The sequence below is a fragment of the Beta vulgaris genome, chromosome 5 (genome assembly GCF_026745355.1).
Source record: "Beta vulgaris subsp. vulgaris cultivar EL10 chromosome 5, EL10.2, whole genome shotgun sequence".
NCBI classification, from domain to species: domain Eukaryota; kingdom Viridiplantae; phylum Streptophyta; class Magnoliopsida; order Caryophyllales; family Amaranthaceae; genus Beta; species Beta vulgaris.
The window spans coordinates 22793885-22820254 of NC_079206.1; the positions used below are offsets into that span (position 1 = coordinate 22793885).

A 26370-nucleotide genomic window follows, 5' to 3' on the forward strand; every position below is an offset into this window, starting at 1 on the left:
ATCTTAAGTCAACTAGTCAAGTTCTAATATCTCTTCAATGAACCCATAGTAAGACTTCATTGTCTCAACAATCGTTCTATCTGTTTTACTTTTATACTCTGATGACAAAGCCTCATCGTAACACCACTGTTTTGCATCGTGGATTTGTCATCTTGCCGTTTAGTATAAAATGTATAACCATTGATGTCATACCCCTCATAGGAAAGAACTTGCGTCTTTGACCCATATGCCAACCATTTCAATATATCCGATACATCGTTAGGAGTATCAGATAATTGGTTCATAACTCGTTCTTTAAACCAATCAACGAACGTCCGATTATGCTCAATCATCAAGTCACGTTCATTAAACAATGGATACTGAACACTAAGCACAGTCATGTGCTCATCTAAGTAAGGATGAACTTGTTTCAGATTTTGTAACACAATCAATTCTGCTTTTCTTTCAACTCTCCATCAAGACACAATCTTTTTTCTCCAATGGTACCAAACCTTCAAGCCTTCCTTCATGTCTAGATTTTGGCAAACCAATTGCTTGTGCACGTGCTAAATACTGACTTGCATATTCAGATACTTCCTCAGCAACTGTTCTTTGCACAATACTTGCTTCTGGTCTAGCTGGATTCATCACTTTACCCTTCAGAGTACCCATATGTCTTTCAAAAGGCCACATATACCTCATACAAACGGGCCCACAAAGTTTAATTTCTCTGACAAGATGGATTATCAAATGAGGCATGATGTCAAAGAATGATGGTGGAAAGTACATTTCAAATCGGCACATCGTCTCTATTACATCGGCTTGCAAGTTATCTAGAATGTTAGGATCAATCACCTTGTAGAGATACTGAAGAAGAAACACAATTTTGTGATTGTATATCTTACTTGGGAAGGCAAAATTCCTCGTATTGCAACAGGTAATATATGCTGCATCAAGATATGACAATCATGAGATTTCAAACCAACAAGTTTCAAGTCCTTCAGTGAAACAAGGTTTCGGAAATTTGACGAGTATCCAGCAGGAACCTTTAACCTATGCAGGGACTCACAAAAACTAGTTTTCTCCTTCTTAGACAAAGTGTAGCAAGCTGGTGGAAGATAATAGCGTTGTCCCCGCTCCTGAGGTGCTAGTTCTGGTCTGCCTATTCAGCCATGTATTTCCTAGCTTTAACTCCATCCTTTGTCTTCCCAGGAATATTCAACAATGTCCGACAATGGCATCACAAACATTTTTCTCAATGTGCATTAAATCAAGACAATGTCTGACTTCCAAACATTCCCAATACGGAAGGTCCCAAAACTTAGATCTTTTCTTGTATAAGTTCTTTGAGACACTTTTGAAGGCTTGCCAAAAATTGTTTCAATATCCTTTACCCTATTAGAAACCTCTTTTCCACGTAAAGGTACAGGGGCTTCTCTCATCTCCACTTTTCCGTTGAACAACTTTTTCTTCTACGGAATGGATGATCTAAAGGAAGCCATGTACGATAATGCAGGTACACATTCTTCCCACAATGATGTAACCGCTTATCAATCATATTCTCATCACAAATAGGGCATGCCTTTGCTCCTTTAACCGTATACCCTGACAAATTCCCATAAGCCGGGAAATCATTAATCGTGCAAAATATCATGGCACGCAATGTGAAGTCAGTTTTCGCATACGCATCGAACATGGAAACACCTTCATCCCACAACAATTTCAGATCTTGAAGAAGCGGGTCAAGATACACATCTATATCGTTTCCGGGTTGCTTAGGACCCGAAATAAGAAGCGATAGCATAATAAATTTACGCTTCATACATAACCAGGGAGGGAGATTATAAATTGTCAGTAGAACCGGCCAAGTGCTATGTTGGGTACCTAGTGTGCCAAATGGGTTCATCCCATCTGTACAAAGTCCAAGCCTAAGATTTCGAGGTTCTTTACCAAAACGGAAAACTTTCGGTCGATATTTCTCCATTGCGGAGAATCGGCCAGATGTCTAAGCATCCATCTTTTTTCCTCTCGTCCACATGCCATCTTAATAATCTAGCATTATTTTCATCCGAAAATAAACGCCTAAATCTCGAATGATTGGTAGATACCAAAGAACCTTCGCCGGAGTTTCTTTCTTTCTCATCCCCTCATCATTATTCTCTTTTACTTTGTATCGAGACTTTCCACACCTAGGACACTCACGCAAATCCTGGTACTCGTTTCGATACAACACACAATCATTTTGACATGCTGTATTTTCTATATTCCATACCTAATGGCACAACAATTTCTTTGCCTCGTAGGTAGAGTTGGGCATTTCATTCCCTTCAGGTAGCAATTCTTGTAAAAAAGTGAACAACTCACTTAGACTTTTATCTGTCCAACTATGCTTCGATTTCATATTGAACAATGTAGGATTCCAGAAAGTTTAGTGAAATTCTCACACCCCGGATACATAGGTTTTTCCGCTGCACTTAAAATACTATCATACATATGCGGACGATCGGTTCTTTCATCCTCCAATTTGCAACATCTCATCTACTCTATCATTTTCATCATCTACCATGCATTTTCATCATCTACCCTATCATTCTCATTATAACCATTTCTTCAATCTCAACCTCAACCTCATCAACATGCAAATCATCACACAAGCTAGTGGAGCTCATACCCACATCATAAAACTCTCCATGCCATGTCCACCTAGTATAGTTACTCTTAAACCCACGACGAATCAAATGATCTTTAATTTGATCCATATCACGATACCCCCTTGAGTTATTGCAATCACAACAACACAAACTAACTTTGACCCATTCTCCGATTGATGTTCTAACGCAACTCTTGATAAATTCATTAACCCTTTAGAGAATTTCGTCGAAATTCGATTACCATACATCCAGTTTCGATCCATATTCATACACTAGAGACACCAAAAAGAATACAATCAATCACATCATTCAAAGTAGTTTATCAAATGCATCATGACCATTTGGGTCTTATCACTCCAACCTAACCCATCCTTGAGTTTCTCATCTCACTAGTGAATGAACATTTGGTTTTCAATTCTAAGAAAAATCCGGCAGCACTTCCCTACAGTTCTCCAAGTACACGATGAAGATAGTAGTTAAACTATCAACATATGTACCCAGAGAACGCTTAGGGAAATGAGCCGGATCTTTCTTAGAATCAAAAACCAAACATTCATTCACATCCTAAGTGAATAAGAAACTCAAAGACAGTCCCAAACCGGGGACTATTCAAGACTTACTCCTAATGAGTAAGCCTCGAACGGGTATCTAGGCAAATGATGCACATTGCAATAAAACAACACAAACCAATCCATTCCTTAGATTTCCCTCCCCACCCCATTAAGGTATGTCCATATAGGTTTGGTTATGATTCAACATATATTTTCCCAATCACATAATAACCAAACAAATCACATAAATACATTCCTAAATCCAAACTAATGGTTACATTAACATACATAAAAAAATAACAAAAGATATAATACATACCTCTGCTCTCAAGGAGCAGCGAAGACAAGCACAAGTGCACAATGACGCGAGCTTAGAGAACCGGCAAACCCACAAGGACTAAGGTGGCAACTGAAATACAATGTAAAGGAATGACATAAGTTTCAAATTCAAGAATTCCAACTCATAATCGAACACATAATTCTAAATTGAGTATTCAAGAAACTACATACTACACAAATTAAACTATAGAAATTCAAATTCATAAGCTACGAAACCTAAATTTAATCTCAAAATTATTTATCATGTTTAACAAAAATTAGAACTAAGTTTATTCAAAGCAACCCATAAAAAACCTAAAATAACTTGAAAATACATGATTAATATAAATTAATACAAAAAAATAAAAAAAATCAAGAATTTCATACATTGTTGGCGGCGGGACCGACGGCAGCAACTCAGTCCACGGCAGCGGCGGCACGAACGTGTAGGACCCTTCCTTGAGCACTTATTGCGTCGTGTTCTTGTATTGAGCACTTATTGAGCACCGAGAAGAAAGAGGAAGTTTGGTGAGTTCGCCGGAGAAGTGGGGCGAAGATGGTGAGTTCGCCGGAGAATTCCGTTGAAGTGGGGAAGCCGCGAAGGATGGCGGAGAAGCACCAATGTACGAGGGTGTCGAGAGTGAGAGAAGAGAGAGAGTTAGCCGAGAGTGAGAGAAGGGTTTTTTTTGCATGGGTGTTGGGAGAAGCGACGGTCGCCGGCAAGATAATGCCATTGGGAGAAGCGACGACCGCCAGCGAGAGTGAGGGCGAGAGTGTGAACGAGGGTGTCGCAGGAGAGAGAGAGAGAGAGAGTAGAGCAGCAGTTAGGGCTCGAAAAATAAAAAAAGGCCGTTGGGAAATACTGAGTTCAAAAAGGAAGTATTGAAGACTAATGTGCGTCGCACCAAACTCAAGTCCGATGCAGATTAGGCATGTGCGTCGCACCCATCTCTGTGTGACGCACATTAGTCTCGCTTAGCTCCCACTACACGCAGTCTTTTGCGTCGCACCAGAGTACAATGCGATGCAAAACCCTAATATGTGTCGCACTTATGTACCATGCGACGCATATTGCTCGTGTTCTGGTATTGCACATGTTGTTTTGCGTCATACACTGTTATCATGCGACGCAAATAGGTGTTTTGCGTCACTTCCGTGTCTGTGCGACACAAATAAGGAGACGCAAAACAACTTGATATCTCAACTTTGCAACTTTCTTTGAAATTCTAAACATCAACAATCCCACATATTGCTTCTGCCAACTTTCTTAAATTATTTGTCGGACCTCCTCAAAATCAAGACACTAGGGATCCTGTTTTACTAAGATTTTCCTTACCCAACGTTTTGGATTTGTGTGAATTATAATTGGACTATGATCAGAAATCGTAATAGGCAAGTCATCACCGTCACCTCGGGATAAATTTGTATCCATTCTTCCGATTTGTAGGCCCTGTCAAGCCTTTCGTAAATTCTTTCATCCTTGTCTATATATGTTATTACACCAAGAGAATATGGGTCCAATGAAAGGGATTTCAGATAGCTCAAACTCCATTTTCCATTGAATAAAACTTTTTTTTGCCTTGAATATGATTTCCAACCCCCCAATATTTGATCAAGATTTTCAATTTGATTAAAATCCCCACAAATTTAAAATTTATCATTTTTCGCGCAATTTCTTCCTTCATATTCTCCTCGATCAAATGTCTATTATGAAGATAAGGCGAACCATACAACAAGACCAAAATCCATTAATAGATTTCACCCCTAAATACATCAACTATTTTACAGACAAAATATTTATGAGACTTACTACGGACATCCATATTTACATTGTTACCCAAAAAAGAGCTAACCCTCCCGAAGTACCGTTAGCACTACAAGCAACTACATTAGTAAACCCTAGGATATTATATAATTTAGATATCAACAATTCATCAACTTCAGCCTCCGACAAAAACACCACAGTAGGAGCATATTTGCGGACTAACCAGCACAAATACGGAATTGAAGGGAAGTCCGCTGAGTTTAAACCCCTACAATTCCAAGACAGATGGATCATTTGGCCCCCCTGAGACTGATTTGGCCCAGTAACACAACTAACCTTGATCTTGATCATCTACCACTGCTTTGAACTTCTTAATCCTTCCCTCAATTTTATCTCGTTCCTCCTCAGCTCATTTCCTGAAATCTTGCTCCACCTCAGACATAATACGTTCAACTCCTGGAACGAAATCATCAAATTTTCGCCTTTTACAGCCTCCAAGGCCTGAACTACCACAACTTTTGGTCTAGGAGTCTTCCAACTCTACCTTTTTTTGGATGCTTGTTGATGGTAATATTATCCGGAGCTTCAGAAGAAACTTTCCTTTTTCCCTTCTCATTAGTCCCTTCTTCACCACCGATTACTCCCTACTCCCTAGTAACAACAATTTCTTCCTTCTTGCTTTCTCCACCCACTAAAATATTTTATTTTCTTCTTCGAGAACCTTGTGCACTCTAGTAACACAATCATAAGAACTAAGATGACTAATCCCTGGTACTCAATAACATATCCTCCTCTAAGCAGACTGCCATAAAATGAGTGGAATTAATATTGTTTCATATTGGTGTAAGCTAACCCATATAATGGCTTCTATGAGTAACAGATTTACCATATCAGCCAAGAATATAAACAATTCTAAAATGCTATAATGAAGGTCCGACTATATCTTGAATAGCATCACACAACGGTTTTTTTAATGTCACATCAAATAAACAAAGCAAGAACAAACAAAATTACTAATGACCTTTTTATGTCAATAAGAAAGACTTATCTACAAGTTTGCATATATAGAGTAGCACAACAACAAAAAGTAAGATTATAATTGTCCAGATAAATACGATACAATATAAAAGTCTAAAAGTAGTAAGATTATTGTTATTTCTTATAATCAATGTAAAAATTTGAGAATTGGAAGAGACAAGACCAAAAACAAATTAACTAGATCATAAATTCAACATCATCATCATCTATATCATACAAACTAGCAACCATATATAGTCCACAATTCAATTATTAATTTTCTACTAGAACTGGAAGAACTAAGAAAAGATCAAAGGAAGGAGAGAAAGGGGTGCAATATCTTTAGTGATGTCTTATTTCTCTCTTATTCTCCTCTCTTACATTTAAAATAAAAATATTGGATTTATATTATCAAATTTGCTAAACATGTAGAGGATAAGGATTCTTCTCATTTCCAATCTCTCACTAACTTTAACAAACATTAATTAAACTACACTAGTTTTAGTGTTTTCTAAATTAAAATTTGGTGATTTTCAACAAACTAGACATATGGGTATACAAAACAATTAAAACGTTATTAATAAACTCTTAATGAATCATTACAAGATCCTTTATTAAGACAACACTGACTCGAAATATATTAGTTGATCGAATTGCATTTCTTTCTAATTTGTCCTTGAGTACCAGTAAGCACCTCAATGGCTCCCATCTTCAACATTGACTTAGCAAATTCATCAAAGAATGTCTCTGAGTCGAGCATTTTAGAGGCAACTTTACTAGCTTTCTTATTAGTGAGGAGTGTAGCATCAGATGTGAAAAGACCTTTGTTGTCCTTTAAGATTTCGTAGTAATGATTGTCGAAAGAGCGGGAACTTTCAGGGTCCATTTCAACTGTAGTTCTGCCGTCATTTGGACCACATTTTGTCCTTAAGAAATCAGCATAACTTGGATTAATTGAAGGGTCTTGGTCTCCTTTTCCAGTGAAGTTATATAGCCTGTGACTAAACAAACTGCACCGACCAACTCCAATTGTATGTGCACCTTCATTCACCAAATATCAAAGTACAAGTATAAATTACCCAAACCTACACTAAATTTGAGTATTATAGTAGTAAAATTAGGCTGTCATTAACATTTCATAACAACCAAGGAAAAATGTAAGTGCAAATCTTGAAGATTTTTCCCTTTTGATTGCGTTATGATCGTGTCTACATTCTTAATTATAATTCTATAATGAGGAGTGTGGAGTATTATAATGCAAGCATAAATTTAGATGTGAAAGAGAGAAACCACACCATATTTGAGTAAATAAACATCCAAATTTTACATTTTTCATAGTTTTCCAACTTTTTGATCAATGACGAGGCTTAAAATATAAGGAAAAGCAAAGTGAAAGAAAATCGGTTGTTTTTGTTTTAATAAAGCCAAAGTGAATAAAGAAATATATCGAACAATATTTATCTATTTTAGTTATTAGCATTAAAAATATAGTATAAAATTGTTAGGTAAAATTTAAAAATTTGGTAAAAAACCAAAAACTTAAAACTGACTGTGATGGAATAAACCGGAAGTATTTTGTACTGTTTTGATTACATAAATATAGAAACAAAAGAAAAGTGTTATGAAAGCAAACATGATGAATATAAGTTTGAATAAGTTTTATGATACCACTTATATTATATGGATTTAAATATATTGAAACCAAGATTTGAAAATAAACCATGATACCGATAGACCCAAGTATATGATTATAATGTTCATGTGTTTTGATATTGGACAAGTTAGCCAATACCGACTAATATGGATTTAACGGCACGTTTATGACATACAAACTATTATAATGTTCATGTGTTTTGATATTTTTCACAAATTTACACACAAATTCATTCCCATTACCATAATTTATGACAAACTACCAAATGAGGCGTAGGTACTCCAAATTATAATTACTTGGGAATTTGGGGGGCACGAGGGTGAAAGAAAGAAAAGGAGTTTGAAGATACCAGACAAAGCTACAAGATCATCAATTGAAAGTCCTTTCCTGCGGAAGATGTCTTTGATGACATTGAAGCTAGAGAAGGCAGTAGGAATATTACGAGAAGCTTCTAAAGCCGATGATATTGTTCCATCTCTTCTTCCTGTTGGCACCTCCCACAACGGCCTTCCATACTATCACACAAGTGTAGATAGAGTTAAATTATTGGAAAATAAAACATAAGTTTTCTATATGATCATGCATTAATACCGACCTATGTGTTTTTGCATTTTCTACCTTATATCCTGAATGTTTGTTTTTCATCTAAGTTGTTCCCTTAAGCTTAGATATGTTCTATATTGTACCTCTGTGTTACGTGAGCTTTAAGTTTTTAGTTACTTTCTTATTTTCAGTTGTTTAGACATGCATTAGAAGCTAGGAAGTGAAACTTTTTGAATTTAAAAGAGTAAGAACACAATAATGACACAACAAGGTAAATTTATTATGGTAAATTTTACTCTTAATGTAAGTTTGAAGAACAAAAATGAGAATAAACAATTAGACTTTCACAAATCAATAACTTTTTTCTTTTTAAATATACTACTAAAACAATTAGACATTCACAAATTAAGGACATTGCACAAATGAATAACTTTTTTTTTTTTTCTTTTTAAGGGGCACAAATGAATAACTAGTTATTTAGCATAAGTAGTGATATAAGAGTGTTTCCTTTAAAAGTTATGACTTACATTGTTAGCATGTTAAAATATTGAATGATAAATGAAATAAAAGACGTTGGGTGAAACATACTTGGAGAGAAACAGCGTCCCGAGTAGCGAGAGCCAAGATATCAGCACAAGACACAATTCCTTGGCATTCTTTCTCGAGCTCTGCTTTAATATCATCAATGGCTTCGAACCCCCCTAAACGTCGATTGGCCCCTGATTCTTGCTCCGATTGAAAATTCTCCGTTGAGCTTAATAACACTGAAGCATCACAACCCTACATCCATATTTTTTTATTGAATCCAAAAACACATTAGTCAACAAGTAACCTAGATATACATAACATTATTTTTTATAGTACTAAATACTAAGCTAGTTTCATATTGTTGATTGGAGTTTAATATTACTCCCTCCGTCCCAAAATATAGTTCCCATTTCATTTTGCACAATCTTCAAGACGTATCTTTGACTTAGGATATTTTCGGTTTCTTATTAGTAAAAAATTTAAAAAGTTGATATTACGAATTTATATATTAAGACGAATCTAACAAGACCCCTCATGAATATGTTTTTTTTATACATTAGTAAGAATATTTGGTCAAAGTTTTTTAAAATTTAACTCCCAAAATAGAAATGGGAACTATATTTTGGGACGGATGGAGTATAACTTTAAAGTCATACTTTCGACTACTACTAAGTACTACCAGCCTACCAGATGTGCATAGAGTTCTTAGTCCTTGGGAGTGGCCATTTTTCTTCCTTCACCCTTCATCCAGTTTTAATTGTTCCATACTACCATTTGCTTTATTATGGTCAATCTCAACAATTTTTACCCTTTCATCAACTTAAAAATCAATTGGTCAGATATTTTTAGATTCATTTAAAACATGTACTTCCTCCATTCTACACTAATTACTACATGTTGTATTTATAGAAATTTACTATTTATCACGATATATTTATTTTTGTTATTATCTTTTAACCTTTTATAAATCTTCGTTTTCATATGCTATCAGGAACCATTTGTCACTTATAGTGGTGCCTCATAAATCATATATAATAATAAAAAAGGAAAATATACTTGACCCTCCTTCTTAACAAGTTTGACTTTGTCCCTGTAATTAACAATATCAATAATCAAACAGTCTTTAATTAAGTACATACCCTGACGACACAGTCATGAAAGTAGAGCCTCAAGAGTTTTGCAGGCAAGCTTGGATCATCGGATACATGTCTCTTTATAACAGTTTGCACAATTTCTTCAGCACGAGAGCAATTCTGACCATAAAAATTAGCCACTAGGCCACCATTTTCACCTGAACCCTTTGCATTACAAATGACAGAAATGGTACACGCTGTTACTAATATCAATAACAAAATCTTATTAGTAACCATTTTTATGAACACTACTATAATCAGTTAGTTTTTGGTAAGAAAACACTAACTATGCAACATATAAGCAAATTAAATATATAGTATATATTGACAACCTACGACCAATTCAAATTGCATGGTTTCACACTTCCACTAAGGCTCCTTTTTATAGACCTCAGAAAGCATCTTTCTGTCTCTAAGTGAGCAAAAAAGGGATTTCTTAAACATGCAAATAGCTTTCATTGATGCACTATTGCACGCATCCACCTGGAACTTTAAACCTTTTACAAGTTATATAGACTTTACGTGAAATCTGAAGGATCATCCAGAATGTTGTTTGATCATTCCGTCCTAAACTAATTCTTTAGGTAATACTTGAATCAGAATTGTACATATTATAAACGACAGAATAATATAATATATTAATCTCTTAGATCTATTCATGTTATTTCTTCATCGCTACCCGCCTCTTGTCAGTATATGTACATGAATTAATTAACTTCACATGGGAACCTTAATTAGTTTTTTCAGAGTTCTTATTATATGGGTCAGTTGAAGAAAAAAATACGTCCTGAACGAATGTCTTTAAATATTGATGTATCATCAATATTATTATCTAAAGCAAAATCCTAAATCCTATGTGTCAAGCTCACAATCATCGAACAATTTTAGAACATTTGGGGAGTAAAACGCTCATCTAGGCTATCCACATAGGATCGCCCATGTGGCATCCGAAATTTTTAAAATTTTCGGTAATTTTAAAATCTTAATTAGGGATAATTTGAGGTAATTATTGATGATTGACGTAAGTTGTGAAATAAAAAAGGCAAGGTCGAATTTTAAAATCTCCAATTATGTTTAAATTTGGCCGAAAATTTTGGAGATTCACTCCATATGGAAACAAGTAATTACAATCTTCAATCATGTGATTGATTCAATCAAGCTTTAATATGAAAATTCGTAACTTAATGATATTTTATTTTTTAAAAAAATTAAAAATCGTGTTTAGAAAGACAACCTTTATTTTGCACTATAAATACCCTAATTATATTTGCATTGCACTACAACATCAAAATTCATAAATCCCAAACACATTTTCATACATCATTTGAGGAAAAAAATTATGTCATGCATCATTCACGGTTTGCAACAACATCCAATTTTCTGTAGAAGGTGAATTCGTTGCAACATCAAATGGGAATATCAATTCGTTATTCATGACTTGTGTGAATGAAATAGTGTATCATATCTCACGTGGTTGTTTAACATTTTTGCATGGGATCGCATTAGAGTTTTTTGTAACAATATTTAACATTATTTGTTATCTTATTTTTGTCGTGATTGTAACACAGTTTGTCATTAGTTTCATTAGTTTCCTTTATGTCATTCTTTGTATATATATATATATATATATATATATAAATATATATTATATATATATATATATATATATATAATATTATGGTCATAGTTTTATTTTTTTGGAAAGATATTATGGTCATAGTTAATTTATACGAAATAGTGGTAAACCACATACTAGGAAGCTAAGGAATTTACAGTTTTTTATTATTATTACATGTCCATAATTATTATAAAAAGGAAGAGGTGATTTGAATTTCGATTGATTTCTTTCCCAATCTTATTCCAATAGTTAACTAATTTCGAAATTCGTGCTAATTTATTTCTTCCAACTACCTTTTTCTATATAGTCTCAAACTTTAATTATATTGAAATGAGATCAAAGTTTGTTGGACATCTCCAAAATATTTGAAACGATCGATTTCCATGTAAATCATAAACACAAAGAATCAACAAAGGCAAGAAGAACTACAATTTACATTATATAATTTCGAAAGATGCACCAAAAAATATGGAGTACATAATAATTCAATATTGAAATCTTTTACAATCATACAATCATGGGAAATTTTATTTATTGCCATCAAGAATGATTCTTCTTATTTACGTGAAAGTCAATGCATGTGCATTAGTTGTAAACTTTCCTATGTTGTAATTTGGACAACTAATCTACATATGTATAAAATAAGTCACTGTTAATTACGGAATCATCTATATCTATACTATTATCTAAAGTAAAATCTTAAATCCTACATGGCAAGCTCACAATCACCGACCAATTCTAGAGCTTCACAAACTAAAACTCTCAAATTCGGTGTCCACATGGCAATTCATAATATTGTGGCCGAAATTTATTTGAAAAATGCAAAAAAAAAAAATCGTGATTTATGTTGATTTATTTTTTAAGTTAGGCAATTAATATCATGATATCATATGAGATTTCCGAAAATCAAGCATATCCCATTTATATATTAATGTGATTGACGTTAATTATGGTTACAATTACGTAATCAAAATCTCAAATTGATATACTTTTGGCCGAAATTTATAATTCTCATATTGGTTACGTTTCGAAATTTTAAATTCCCAAAAAAATGGCAATGAATTTAAATTACCAATCAATCTTAATTATTGCCAATGTTAATGATAATTTCTAATCAATCACTTAATCTAAATTGATAGTATTTGAAATTTTTAATATTCACCTAAATCATGTGCAAGTTGATCACCTAAATCATTCTTATTTTTATTAGGTTTATATGGCATATTGTTATTAAAGATTAACCATTAATTTATTTCTTAGATGACTACACATCAACATTTATAATCCTCTATATATATATATATATATATATATCCATCACATTTCTAAGTATTAGTTGAAGAACTATGATCATTTTAGTATTCATCAAAAAACATACGATTCTGAAATAAACCAAACTAATATATTTAGAATTAAGGTTTTTATCAATTCAGATAATTTTGTTCAAATAAATTCGATTAAGGTCTAATAATGATTAATAAGTTAAAAAAGATAGGTTTATTTCAAATGTAATAAAATCGATGATTGTATTATTGAAACATTTAAGTAATCCTATTAATCATACTATATAAGTTAAAACATTTATAAATCCAAACTTGATTTGTAGAATTTTCTTAGATATAATATTTAGATTTACAAAGTTATAATACAACAAGGATTGCAAAAGCTATAAGTGTTAGTTCATCAACAATTAATTGTCACGAATATTTTTTATTTTAGATAACATGCGCGATGTTCAGACAGTAAAGTGTACATGGACATCATACGAGTTGATTGATATACTATATCACAAAAGAGATGGTTGAGAAAGACTACGGAATTCGGGAGCAGTAATGGTTACATTAACGAGTGCAAGTAATAGTGCAAGTTATCATTTTATCTGAACCTCAACTCTTAGTGAAGTAATGGTTCGACATATTTACCATAAACTTTTCATTAGATAGGTTGAACTATATGTTAGAGAATCTAATAAAGGTTCGACATATTAACCATAAACTTTTCAGTTCTTGCAACATTATGTGGAATACTAAATGAGCTATTGTCAAAATAAATATCTTAACGTCATACTAGGAAAAAATGAAGCTTATATTGACAAAATAACGTGAAAGGTTTTCAAATTACTTTTGATATCTAGCAAGGAAGGAATAATTTAACACATATATGTCAGTTTTCCTACATATATTCTATATGTTTCGTATAATTATAGAGATTGGCAGAAACTGTGGATAAAGTAGTAGAGACATAAGGAGATCATTTGGGTAAATTTTTTGTATTACATATGAACTCAAAATAATTATTTTGAAGTCATGGTAGAATAATGGCAAAACAATCGAGTATAATTTAATCGGTATATTCTATACGATATTCTATGATATTTATCATTTTTTCATAAATAAAGTATAATATATTTTATAATTAGGAGCAAAATTGATAATAAATGTAGTCTCTGAATGAAGAAATGAGTTAAGCGAATATTTTTTCATTAGATAGATTGAACTATACTGTTAGAGAATCTAATAAACGGTTCTACAAATTTAAATAAAAGAACAACTAACCAAAGTGATATACTATACGATATAGTACATTCTGTTTATTACTATTCTATTCCTTATTAAAAACAAAAAAAGTTCAGTAAATTCAGTCAAATTCATATGAGCTCACATCATATCTAATAAAAATTAATAAGCTCGGGTAAGTTTAGAAAAAGTCAGTTCAACAAAAACAAGAAGAAAAAAAGTTCGATGTACTCATAAAATAAGGTATAATGAATTCGGATAATTTTGTTCACATAAATTCGGTTAAGGTCTAATAATGACTAATAAGTTCAAAAGGGTAGGATTATTTCCAAATATAGGAAAATTGTTTGATCATATTATTGAGACATTTAAGCAATCATATTAATCATATTATATATGTTAAAATATTCATAAATTCAAACTTGATGTGTTGAATTTCCTTAGATATAATATTTAGATTTACAAAATTATAATACAAAAAGGATTGCAAAAATTATTAGTGTTAACAACAGTTAATTGTCAAGAATATCTTTTACTTTAGATGACACGCGTAGTGTTCAGTCAATGAAGTGTACACCAATATCAGATGGATTATTTGATACTATATCACAAAATAGAGGGATTGAGCGAGAGTACGGAATTCGAAAGTGGTGATAATTGCATGAAGGAGTGCCTGTAATAGTACAAATTGTCATTTTATCTGAATCTTTGAATGAAGAAATGGCCTAAGTGAATACTTTTTCATTAGATAGGTTGAACTATAATGTTAGAGAGTCTAAGAAATGGCCTAAGTTATTTTTTATTCTTTATTGAAAGCAAAAAAACAAGTTTAAATAATTCAGTAAAATTCATATAAGTTCACATAAGTCTAGACAAAGTTAGTTCAGCAAAGAGAAGAAGAAGAAACTCGATGTACTCATAAAATAAGGTATAATAAATTCAGATTTGTTCAAATAAATTCGATTAAGGTCTAATAATAACTAATAAATTAAAAAAGTTATGTTTATTTCCAAATTTAAGAATATTGATTGATTATGTTATTGAGACATTTATGCAATATTATGATTTCATATTATTAAGTTAAACAGTCAAAATCCAAACTAGATGTGTTGAATTTCCTAAATATAATATTTGATTTACAAATTATATAACAAGGATTGCAAAAAGTAAAAGGGTTAGTTCAACAACAATTAATTGTCACGCATATCTTTATTCAGTCAATGAAGTGTACACAAACATCAGATAGGTTAATTGATACTATATCACAAAAGAGAAGGGTTGAGCGAGCCTATGGAATTCGGGAGCGGAAATGGTTACATGAAGGAGTGCTAGTATAAGGATAAATTGTCATTTTATCTGAACCTTTGAATGAAGCAATGTCAATAAGGTTGAAACTATAGTGTTAGAGAATCGAATAAATATTTCTACAAACTTAAATGAAATAACAACCAAAGTGATACACTATACGATACAATACTAATTTGTTTATGTTTTTAGTCCTTATTAAAAACAGAAAAAGTTCAATAAATTCAGTCAAATTCATATAAGTTCACATAAAATCTAATAAAAATTAATATGCTCGGGTAAGTACAAATATAGTTAGTTCAACAAAAATAAGAAGAAAATAAAGTTTGATTTACTCATAAAATAAGGTCTAATAAATTTAGATTTATTCAAATACATTAGGTTAAGGTCTAATAATGATTAATAAGTCAAAAAGGTAGGTCTATTTCCAAATGTAAAAAATCGATTGATTATATTATTTAAACATTCACGCAATCCTATTAATCATACTATATAAGTTTAAACAATCATAAATCCAAACTTAATGTGTTGAAATTCTTTAAATATAATGTTTAGATTATAATACCAATACTTCTAATACTCCCTTACTTTTTAAAAAAAAGGTAGGTTTATTTCAAATGTAATAAAATCGATGATTATATTATTGAGACATTTAAGTAATCCTATTAATCATACTATATAAGTTAAAACTTTCATATATCCAAACTTGATTTGTAGAATTTTCTTAGATATAATATTTAGATTTACAAAGTTATAATACAACAAAAATTGCAAAAGGTATAAGTGTTATTTCAACAACTATTAACTATCATGAATATTTTTTATTTTAGATAACATGCGCGATGTTCAGTCCATTAAGTGTACATGAACATCATATGGGTTGATTGATACTATATCACAAAAGAAAGGGTTAAGAAAGACTACGAAATTCGGGAGCACTAATGGTTGCATTAACGAGTGCAAGTAATAGTGCAAGTTGTCATTTTACCGATCTGAACCTCAGCTCTTAATGAGCAATGAGTTAAGCCAATATTTTTTCATTAGATAGGTGAACTATATTGAGGATCTAAAAGGTTGGACATATTAACCATAAACTTTTCTCTTCTGCAGCATTATTTGGAATACTAAATGAGCTATTGTCAAATAAATATCTTACGTCATATAGGAAAAAAGGAAGCTTATATTGACAAAATAACATGAAAGGTTTTCAGATTCCTTTGATAACTAGCAAGGAAAGAACAATTTAAAACATATATATCAGTTTTCCTACATATATTATATATGTTTCGTATAATTATAGAGATTGGCGGCAACTGTAGATAAAGTAGGAGAGACATAAGGAGATCATTTGGGTAAATTATTTGTATTACATATGAGCTCAAAATAAATATTTTGAAGTCATGGTAGAATAATGACAAAACAGTCGAGAATAACTTAATCGGTACATTCTATACGATATTCTATGATATTTATCATTTTTTCATAAATCAAGTATAATAATAATATTTAGCAAAATTGATAATAAATTGTCCTTTATCCATATGAGGCATTAGGAAAGCATATATCTTCCTACTTATGTGATATCAAACTAAATCGAAGAAAAATAATAATTTTAATTATATTATTATTATACACGCGATCTTGCCTTTTTAGTACCAAAGAATTTATATTATCCAAAATTATGTTATAATTTATATGATGATTGAGACGTAGCATATTAGTTAATAATAAATTATACTATAATGTTCGAAAATCAAAATGTACTACTTAATGGGAGAATTCAACTCTAGAAGGATGTGTATACGATGTTCAATGTATAAGATATAATAAGCAAAGTCAGGGAAGGATGTATCATCATATAGATTGAACTTCGTTTATTGAGCAAAGCCAAATTCCAAATTATGCAAAAAAAATAAATCATAACTTGCTTATGTAGCTTCCGTCAATCAAGGAAATAATTTGCATATATGATATAATTGACGTATTGCTTATTGAATAAAAAGGAAACAATGAATAAGATAATATAATTTATGTATGTGTTTTAGATAGTTGAGGTTTACATATCAACATTTATTTTTGAAAATATAACTTTTTTTCTGAATAATTCATATACCAAAATTAAAAAATTATAAGGATCTATCATATGTTGATACGTGATCACAAGCTCGCAATTTTGCAAAAAAAAAAAAAAAAAAAGACATTTTTCATTCAACTTGATTTCTTTGCCACATATATTACATGCCAGTTTAACAATATTATTAGGAAACTCTTTGAATGTCAACAAGAGAAAAGATATGCAACAATTAAACTAATTAGGAGCTAATTAGGTGATCAGTTATATAAGTATATATTGAGAAAATAATATGAGAGAATATAATACTTACTTTTCGAAATAAGTTATAAGTCAAAATCATATAACATATTTTGTGGCAGATCTAGGATTTTACAAACTGGTGAGTCACCACCGTCCACAACAAAAAGTCAATCAATAATCAATGCATGAATTTAAAACTTCATAAAAAGATTCACTCTAGAAGTAATACTCCGATCCAATTTTTCGAGATTTAAACCATATTCATAAAAAAAGTGTTTTCATTTAAAAAAATCATAATAAAATTAAAGTCGAACTAATACAAGATACTCAAAACACGAGTTTTCAAATATAAAACTACAGATTAGCTAATTTCAAGCCAATGGGTATATTGGTACCACAACTTGAAGTTCTTCACCACACCCATATAAACTTTTCTGTTTTTATCAATTAAAACTCAGTAGAATACATTACCTCCTTGCAAATTAACAAAAACCCATAACCAAATTACAAATTAAAATCAACAGAAAAAATTTATGCAAAGTGAATGGGGAAAAAGGTAAATGCGAATTATTGCAAACAATGGTGTCTAATGGTTGGCCTAATACAATGGTGGTGCAAGGCAGCAAGATATGAAGGTGAGAGGGATTGTACGTATAGCGGGAACAAAAGTGGCTCAATGGTTGAGTACGAGATATGGTTCAATTGTGTGATCTAATCTATCCTTTAAATGAAGTAGTAGACCAAGCAAAAAAATTCAATCAATTTTTTATTATAAGATTAATAATGGGTCACGTGATCCACAATGATATTAACTACATCAACTGCTAAACACACGGGTCATAAGCCATTTTCAAAGTAAATAAATACATGATTATAAAACTTAAATTTATAAAAATAAAAAAAATCCCCATGCAGTTGCACGGGCCAAATATGATGCATCGGTGGTGCAAGAAGGTAGAATAAGACTTCCTTAAGTGGTTGCTGAAGCCGGCGTATGACTGAGTGTTATTGGTGGTGCGAATTGTGATTTTATCATAGACTCTATAAGAAGCAATAGACAGAGCAGATACTATTTCTATCAACTTTTTAAAAAAATATATAGGTGGGTCATGTGATCCACGATGGCATTAACTACATCAGCCTAAAGACACGGGTTATAAATCAGTTTCGAAAATAATCTCAATACATGATTATGAAATCTTAAATCACAAGTTAATATTCACCATCATGACTTTAGGACAAACTTCTCAAAATTTTCAATTTATAAGACAAAACGTTTCCTGTGCAGTATGCACGATGCACGGGAAGTTACTATTATTTTCGGAAGCAATGTCGGAGAAAAAATATTTATCCCAATAATGACATTAATCCCGTCCGACTTCACTAAATTTTCTATCAGATTTCAGAGACGACTATTTCCTTTAATTAATGATAATTTTTACTATGACCAAAAATAAAAGTCAAGGACAAACTCTGTCTCATGTAGGCATGTATCTTTCGATACCTGTTTTCAGCCTTGGACAATTTTATGTTGTCATTTCCAGAGTTACAAGCAAAAAAGGTCTCAAGATCCTTTTGTTGGATGAAGAACATTGTTTGCGTGCAAATACACCAAATGTAGTTTATAAGGAAGTGTTCGCAAACATATAAATTGATTTGGAAATTTCATTTGTAATTTTTGTTCATCACCATTCATACTTTATGTTTTATGAATTTGTGTAATATGGGAAGTTAAGTCAATGTTATTATGTGACTTCCTTTAAATATGTAATAAAACAATAAATACTCCCGTGCATTATGCACGGGTCATAATACTAGTATATTTATATAGTTTTTAGGTGCATTTAGGTTGCATTTTTGGAGCATTTAGGTGCATTATAATTCATAATTGCATATTTACTTAATTTACGAAATATTACTCTTTTTGTGTGTTTGGTATTTTTTGATGAATTTCAGGTATTGAGAACATAATTGGAGAAAGCAAGCTACATTGGTAGGGATAATTTTGGATACCTTCGAATGCAATTTGGAGCCAAATTGGAGTTGGAATTTTACGAAAGAATTATGGAAATGGAGTCATGTTCACTCTTTTATCCATAAATTTTGACTTGATAATGATAATTGGACGATTCCAGCGGTATTGGAAAGTAGGCTTGAAATTCTTTCCAACAATAGGTGGCACGGTCCAAGGCGAGTTATATGCTAAAAGATATGGGCTTCGCAAGTTAGCCTAGTTTTGCTGAGATTTCCTGCGCGCACACGGATTGCACAATTCCGAACTTTTAAGATTGATTTGAACCTTCCTTATCTTGTAAATTAGTTTCCTACTAGTATTAGGAGATACAATTTTATATTAGGGTTTTTCTAATTCGATGAGAATTATTCATTATTCATTCATGAATCATTATTCAAGTAGGAATTCTATTATTTTCTCTCTAGCGATATAACAAGGTGAAGCGTGAGTTTTGCTCTTAGCTTTTGGAGAATTATTCAAGACTTCATCTTTTCCTCATTAATACAAGTATTCACTTTTGTTTTATAATCTTGATTATTAGTTATGTTTCTCTTTATATTTTATGTAGTTCATTTAAATAATATGTGTGAGTAGTTTTTCAATCTAGGGTTAAGTGAACCCTACCCATGATTGATGTTTGATTTATTCCGTTAAATCCCCAATTTAGTTGTTTAATTGTTCTTGCTTAATTAATCGTATAATTTTTAATACTACATTAGGGAATTCGTATTAATATCATTCCATTGTCTTGATCACAACGGGAGTTGGGTTTTGACGGATTTGAGTATGTTAATTAAGGACATGAAATTCTCTACGGGAGTAGGTAGAATGGATAGTTAGGAAGTTAGTCTGTTGTGTTTAATGCCTTTAATTTTCATGATTCCACGTAAGTACGCTTGATTCCATATTAGGGAAGCCATAGATACTGGGGAGAGGTTTATGATATTATTCAAGGCGCATTTTTGCTTGTGAACATTTAAATGACTAGTTTGGGGTAAAAATTTATCTTTACATTAATTATGCTAGTGGTAATTAATGCTTAATTCTAGGTGTTTTTATCCTTTGAATTTATTCTCATATTATTAGTTGCATTACATTCAAAGTAGTTTATTGGCTCATTGATCATAGTAGTTTGTCACTTGTTTAGTTGAATTAAGTCCAGGATAACTAGTGTTTGGTATTGTTTATCTTTATGGGATCGATCTCGACTTGTCCTACTATATAGCTAGGAGGTTAGTTAGGTTATTCAATTTTGTTAGGTACGCGATACACCTACCAAATTTTGGCGCCGTTGTTGGGGACTAACGGTATTACATTAGTTTATCTTTGATTTATTTAACTAAACTTATTTTTGTTCGATCATTGTTAATCTTTTGTTTTTTGATTTTTCCTCTTTCAGTCTTTTTGTTGCATGCGCACTCGCAGCAAGGGTTCAAAATATTTAGCTACTCTTAATTGCGAGATTGAAGCCACAACAAGGAGATTAGGAGGTCAATGAAAAAAACAACAACAAGAATCAATAATGGGAGACGAAACACCACCAACGTCTCTATGGGAGTATGCTATGCCCGGTGAGACTACCACCACTATTACGAGGCCAACCACCACTAAAACACACTTCGAGCTAAAGCCACAATTTATCCAATTCATTTCACAAGACTCTTATCGAGAACACCAAAGGGAGCCATACTGATCATTTGTCTAGCTTTCTAGAGAAGTGTAATACATTGAAACTAACTACTGTTTTTGATATCTGATTAGATATTGTGCTTTTCCTTTTTCTCTTAGGGATGAAGCAAAAGAATGGTTGAAAGAAAAAGAAGTGAGGAAGATCGCCACACGGCCAAAACTAAAAAAGACTTTTCTCTACAAGTTCTTCCCTTCTATGAGAAATTCAAAGTTCGAAAATGAAATATCTGGTTTTAAACAACATGAATTGGAGTCTCTCTATGAGGCATGGCACAGATATAAGGCTTTACAACACCAATGCCTACACCACGACATTCTTGAGTGGCTATTGATTCATGCATTCTACAATGGTCTGAAGTATGATGTTCGAATCTCTATTGATGCCGCATTTGGCGGTACTTTCATGGCCGGAACTGCGGAAGCTGCTACGACACTGTTTGATGGCTGGAGTGTATCTCACGGAGCCCCAAAAGGGGAAGTAAGTATGAGGTTGATGTTATTGCTGCTTTGACTAACACTGTGCAGGTTTTAGCAGTGAAGGGTGACCAACTAAGTAATGGTCCAATAGCACCTGTTTGTGAGATTTGTGAAGTGCAGAGTCACACATTTAACGAGTGTCAATACAACACCATGGTGGCAACATCTAAGCAAGCCAATGCCCTAATAAACACAAGACCACAAAACAACCCATAATCAAATACATATAACCCAAGTTGGAAGAATCATCCAAATTTCACCTACAAAAACAACCAACCTCGGCCACCCATCACAAATTACTCCCAAACACCCAGATTTCAGTCGAGATCGGCCACATTTCAATCCATTGCCATCATCCTCTGCATCCAACCTTGAAACCATCATAGAGAATTTAGCCTCTTTTCAAGCAAGACAAATTGAATATCAAGCGAAGCAGAATGAATTATTCAACAACTACATTCAACAAATTCATGCTCATATTAAAATGATGGAGAATAAGATGACCCATCTTGCTCAACAAATTAGTGAACTCCCAAAACCTTCAAGCCAATTTCCAAGGCAGACTGAACTAAATCCAAAAAAGGGCATATTAATGAAATCTCATTGGAAAGTGGTAAGGAATTGCAAGAGTCCACAAAGGAGGTGAATGACCAAAGGAAGAATACAAAAGAGTTTGAAAAGCCGAGTAAACAAGGTCAAGGTACAAAAGTCTTGGAAAATAAAGCTAAGGAGACTGAGAAAAAGGACTCCACTATCATACATGTTGCTCCATATAAACCATCTGTTCCATTCCCTCAAAGATTGACACAAGCAAAACTAGAAAAGAAGTATGGGAAATTCATTGATATCTTGAAAGAAGCTGCACATCAACATCCCCTTCTTGGATGTTATCTCAGAGATGTCTTCCTATGCTAAGTTTTTGAAAGATATGCTCTCTAACAAAAGAAAATTTGAAGATAATGTCACTGTTTCACTAACAGCTGAGTGTAGTGTTTTTTGGCACAACAAGCTCCCAAAGAAGCTCGGAGATCAAGGCAGTTATTTTATTCCTGTCAAGATCAGCTTGGTGATATTGCTATCAAGAATGCTCTATGTGATCTTGGGGCTAGTGTCAGTATCATGCCCTTATCAATTTGCAAGAAGCTCAATATGGGTGAACTGAAACCCACATGCGTTTCTCTCCAACTAGCAGATAGAACAATCAAGTTTCCACTTAGTATCCTTGAAAATGTCCCTCTTATAGTTGGTAAATTCTTCATTCCATGTGATTTTGTTGTTATGGGATGGAAGAAGATGCAAAGGTTCCCATCATCCTTGCGAGACCCTTTTTGGCTACTATTGGAGCCGTAATTGACATAACGAAGGGCAACTTCACCTTTGAAGTAGGTGATAAGAAAATGGAGTATACTCTCACAAACTCAATGAGCTCTCCTTCTATAGGAGAATCTATTTATCGATTGGATGTTCTTGATGAAGTGATAAAAGTCAAGACCCTCGGTATAAAACTTGATGATCCATTATTATAGACATTTCCTATGGATAATGTTGATGAAGAAGGATGGGTGACCAAGTAATGCAAGAAAACACTAGAGGAGACAATGGTAGTATCACCATAGAAGTCTATCAAGGAGGTATTGAACCTGAGAGAATCTACGAAGTGATCTAAGTCTCCTTCACACCACATTGATGATCTCCATTTAGATGCTTATGAGAGTTATCGTCTCTACAAAGAAAGAACTAAAATATGGCATGACAAGCAACTCACGCGAAGGGAGTGTGGCACTTTTAAAGCAAAATGTCAAAGAGTGAAACATTACAAAGAGGGTGATCCTATTGGCGAGAGTGTGAACATTACATTTTTCAACCGTTCATTAGACTAAATTGAAAGAGAGGTCGAGCTTATGATCATATAAACAAGCACTTTTGGGAGACAACCCAACTATACTTACTTTTTTCTTTTCTTTTTCTTTCTTTTATTATTTTTCCTTTTTTCTCTTATATATATACATATTTTTTAGTATTATAGTTTTATTTATTTTCATTTTTCCTTTTGTAGGTAAATAAAACAAAACCAAAAAAGGCAAGGAAGTCCTAAGCATCACGGCCCAACTGGGGCCTGCATTCACAAATCACAGCCCACCTGTGATCTTATACCTGATGGAGCCATACAAAAAATAAGAAGCGACCAAACTGCGTATAATAGTAGAGCTCTCAGAGATGTTATGGCATGTTGTCCTCACCCACAGCCCACATGTGATCAAGTATCATGGCGTGTAAAAGAACCCGAAGAGAAGGTAGAAATAATCCGAAATTTACAGTACATCCCACACTGTACCCGCGGCTCGAAGACACAAATCACAACCCACTTGCGATGAAATACTTAGTATAATACTCCCTTTGTCTCAAAATACACTTTATATTTTCCTTTTTTATATGTCTCAGAATACTCCTTACACTTCTATTTTGGAATAAGACCCACTATTATTTTAATCATTCTACCTTTTGACTATTGGCCCACACTCTCTGTCCTCCAAATAAAATAATAACACTCTTGTTACCTACCAACTCTAACCATGACTCACATTCTCTCTCCTTAAAATAAAATAATACTAATTTTTACTAACTACTAACTTCTATAACATCTATTTTTCAATAAAATAACAATTGATAATCAAACAACTTATCATCTAAAACTACGTGTCTGCCTTAATAAGTGTTAATAGCATTTGGGACAGAAGGAGTAAAAAATTAGAGAATTCTGCGAGTGAGTTGTCAGCATACCCCACAAGAAACTCGTGTCTTAATGATATTAATCACATCCCTTTGTGATATCACTAGTATTAAGACCCGTGCATAATGCACGAGAGTATTTATTGCTTTATTACATATTTAAAGGAAGTCACGTAATAACATTGACTTAACTTCCAATATTACACAAAATCATAAAACATAAAGTATGAGTGGTGATGAACAAAGATTACAAATGAAATTTACAAATCAATTTATATGTTTGCAAACACTTCCTTGTAAACTACATTTAATGTATTTGCACACAAACAATGTTCTTTATCAAACAGAAAGATCTTGAGACCTTTTTTGCTTGTAACTCCGAAAACGAGAACATAAAATTGTCCATGGTTGAAAACAGGTATCATAAGATATATGGCTACATGAGACAGAGTTTGTCCTTGATTTTTATTTATAGTCATAGCAAAACAAATCATTAATTAAAGGAAATTATCGTCTCTGAAATCTGATAGGAAAATTAGTGAAGTTAGACGGTATTAGTTTCATTCTTGGGATAAATATTTTTTCTCCGACATTGCTTCCATACTGAACAGTAACTTCCCGTGCATCGTGCATACTGCACGGAAAGGTTTTGTCTTATAAATTGAAGATTTTAAGAAGTTTGACCTAAATTCATGGTGGTGAATATTAACTTGTGATTTAAGATTTCATAATCATGTATTGAGATTATTTTAGAAACTGACTTATAACTCGTGTATTCAATAGCTGATGTAGTTAATGCCATGGTGGATCACATGACAAACCTATATTTTTTTTAAAAAGTTGATAGAAATAGTATTTGCCTTTTCTATTTTGAAATAAAGTTGTTCAATAGCTAATGTTGTTCTATTAGTTCCTGGACCTGTGCAAACTACACGGGAACTTTTCAGTAATGTTTTTTTTTTTGGCTAAAATCATTGAACAAATTAATATACAACGTAGACGTGATAATATTAGGATACATAAAAAAGTATCATCAATTTAGTAACAGATTTAATGGCTATTTTATTTGAAAGAAAGTTAATAAGGTGAACCTTATATACTTAAGTGATGAATTTAAAATAAATAAATAACAATTTCCTTAATTAAATATCATAAAAATAATTTACATTAACAAATTAGGCAACTATAATAAGTGATACTTAAACATTTTGAAACACTTCTTCGTACACCACGTTTGTGGTATCGACTTCGCTCGATCTTTATCACAAATTAGAATCTTCAATCCCTTTTTGCTTGTAACTCTTGAAATTGTCACATAAAATTGTCCATGGCTAAAAATCGGCTTAGGAAGATATAAACCAACATGAGATAGAGATCACCCTTTGCTTTTATTAATTGTCATTGCAAAGTAAACAACCAAAGGAAATTGTCTCTTTTGAAACTTGATAGGAAATTTTGTTCCATCAAATATGGTTAGTGTCATTAGAGGAATAAACACCTTGTCACCTACATTACTTCCAGATATGACTACAACTTCAACGATGCAATTACCAAGGTGTTTGACAACC

The 26370-nt window shown here is 32.5% G+C and overlaps 1 protein-coding gene and 1 non-coding gene across 2 annotated transcripts; both read right to left on the reverse strand.

The window, feature by feature from the left end:
- Positions 1 to 6921: 6921 nt before the first annotated feature.
- LOC104893313 (peroxidase 24) lies at positions 6922 to 10411 on the reverse strand. Its single transcript, XM_048643896.1, has 4 exons — positions 10146 to 10411; positions 9067 to 9258; positions 8285 to 8450; positions 6922 to 7322 (listed from the first exon to the last, which is right to left on the reverse strand). The coding sequence occupies exons 1-4, from the start codon at positions 10374 to 10376 to the stop codon at positions 6922 to 6924; spliced, it is 990 nt and encodes a 329-aa protein (XP_048499853.1). The 5' UTR covers positions 10377 to 10411.
- Positions 10412 to 21803: 11392 nt separating this feature from the next.
- Positions 21804 to 21910, reverse strand: LOC125498132 (small nucleolar RNA R71). The gene has a single exon (XR_007274898.1). It is a non-coding gene; the product is annotated as a small nucleolar RNA R71 (small nucleolar RNA).
- Between the last annotated feature and the right edge of the window lie 4460 nt (positions 21911 to 26370).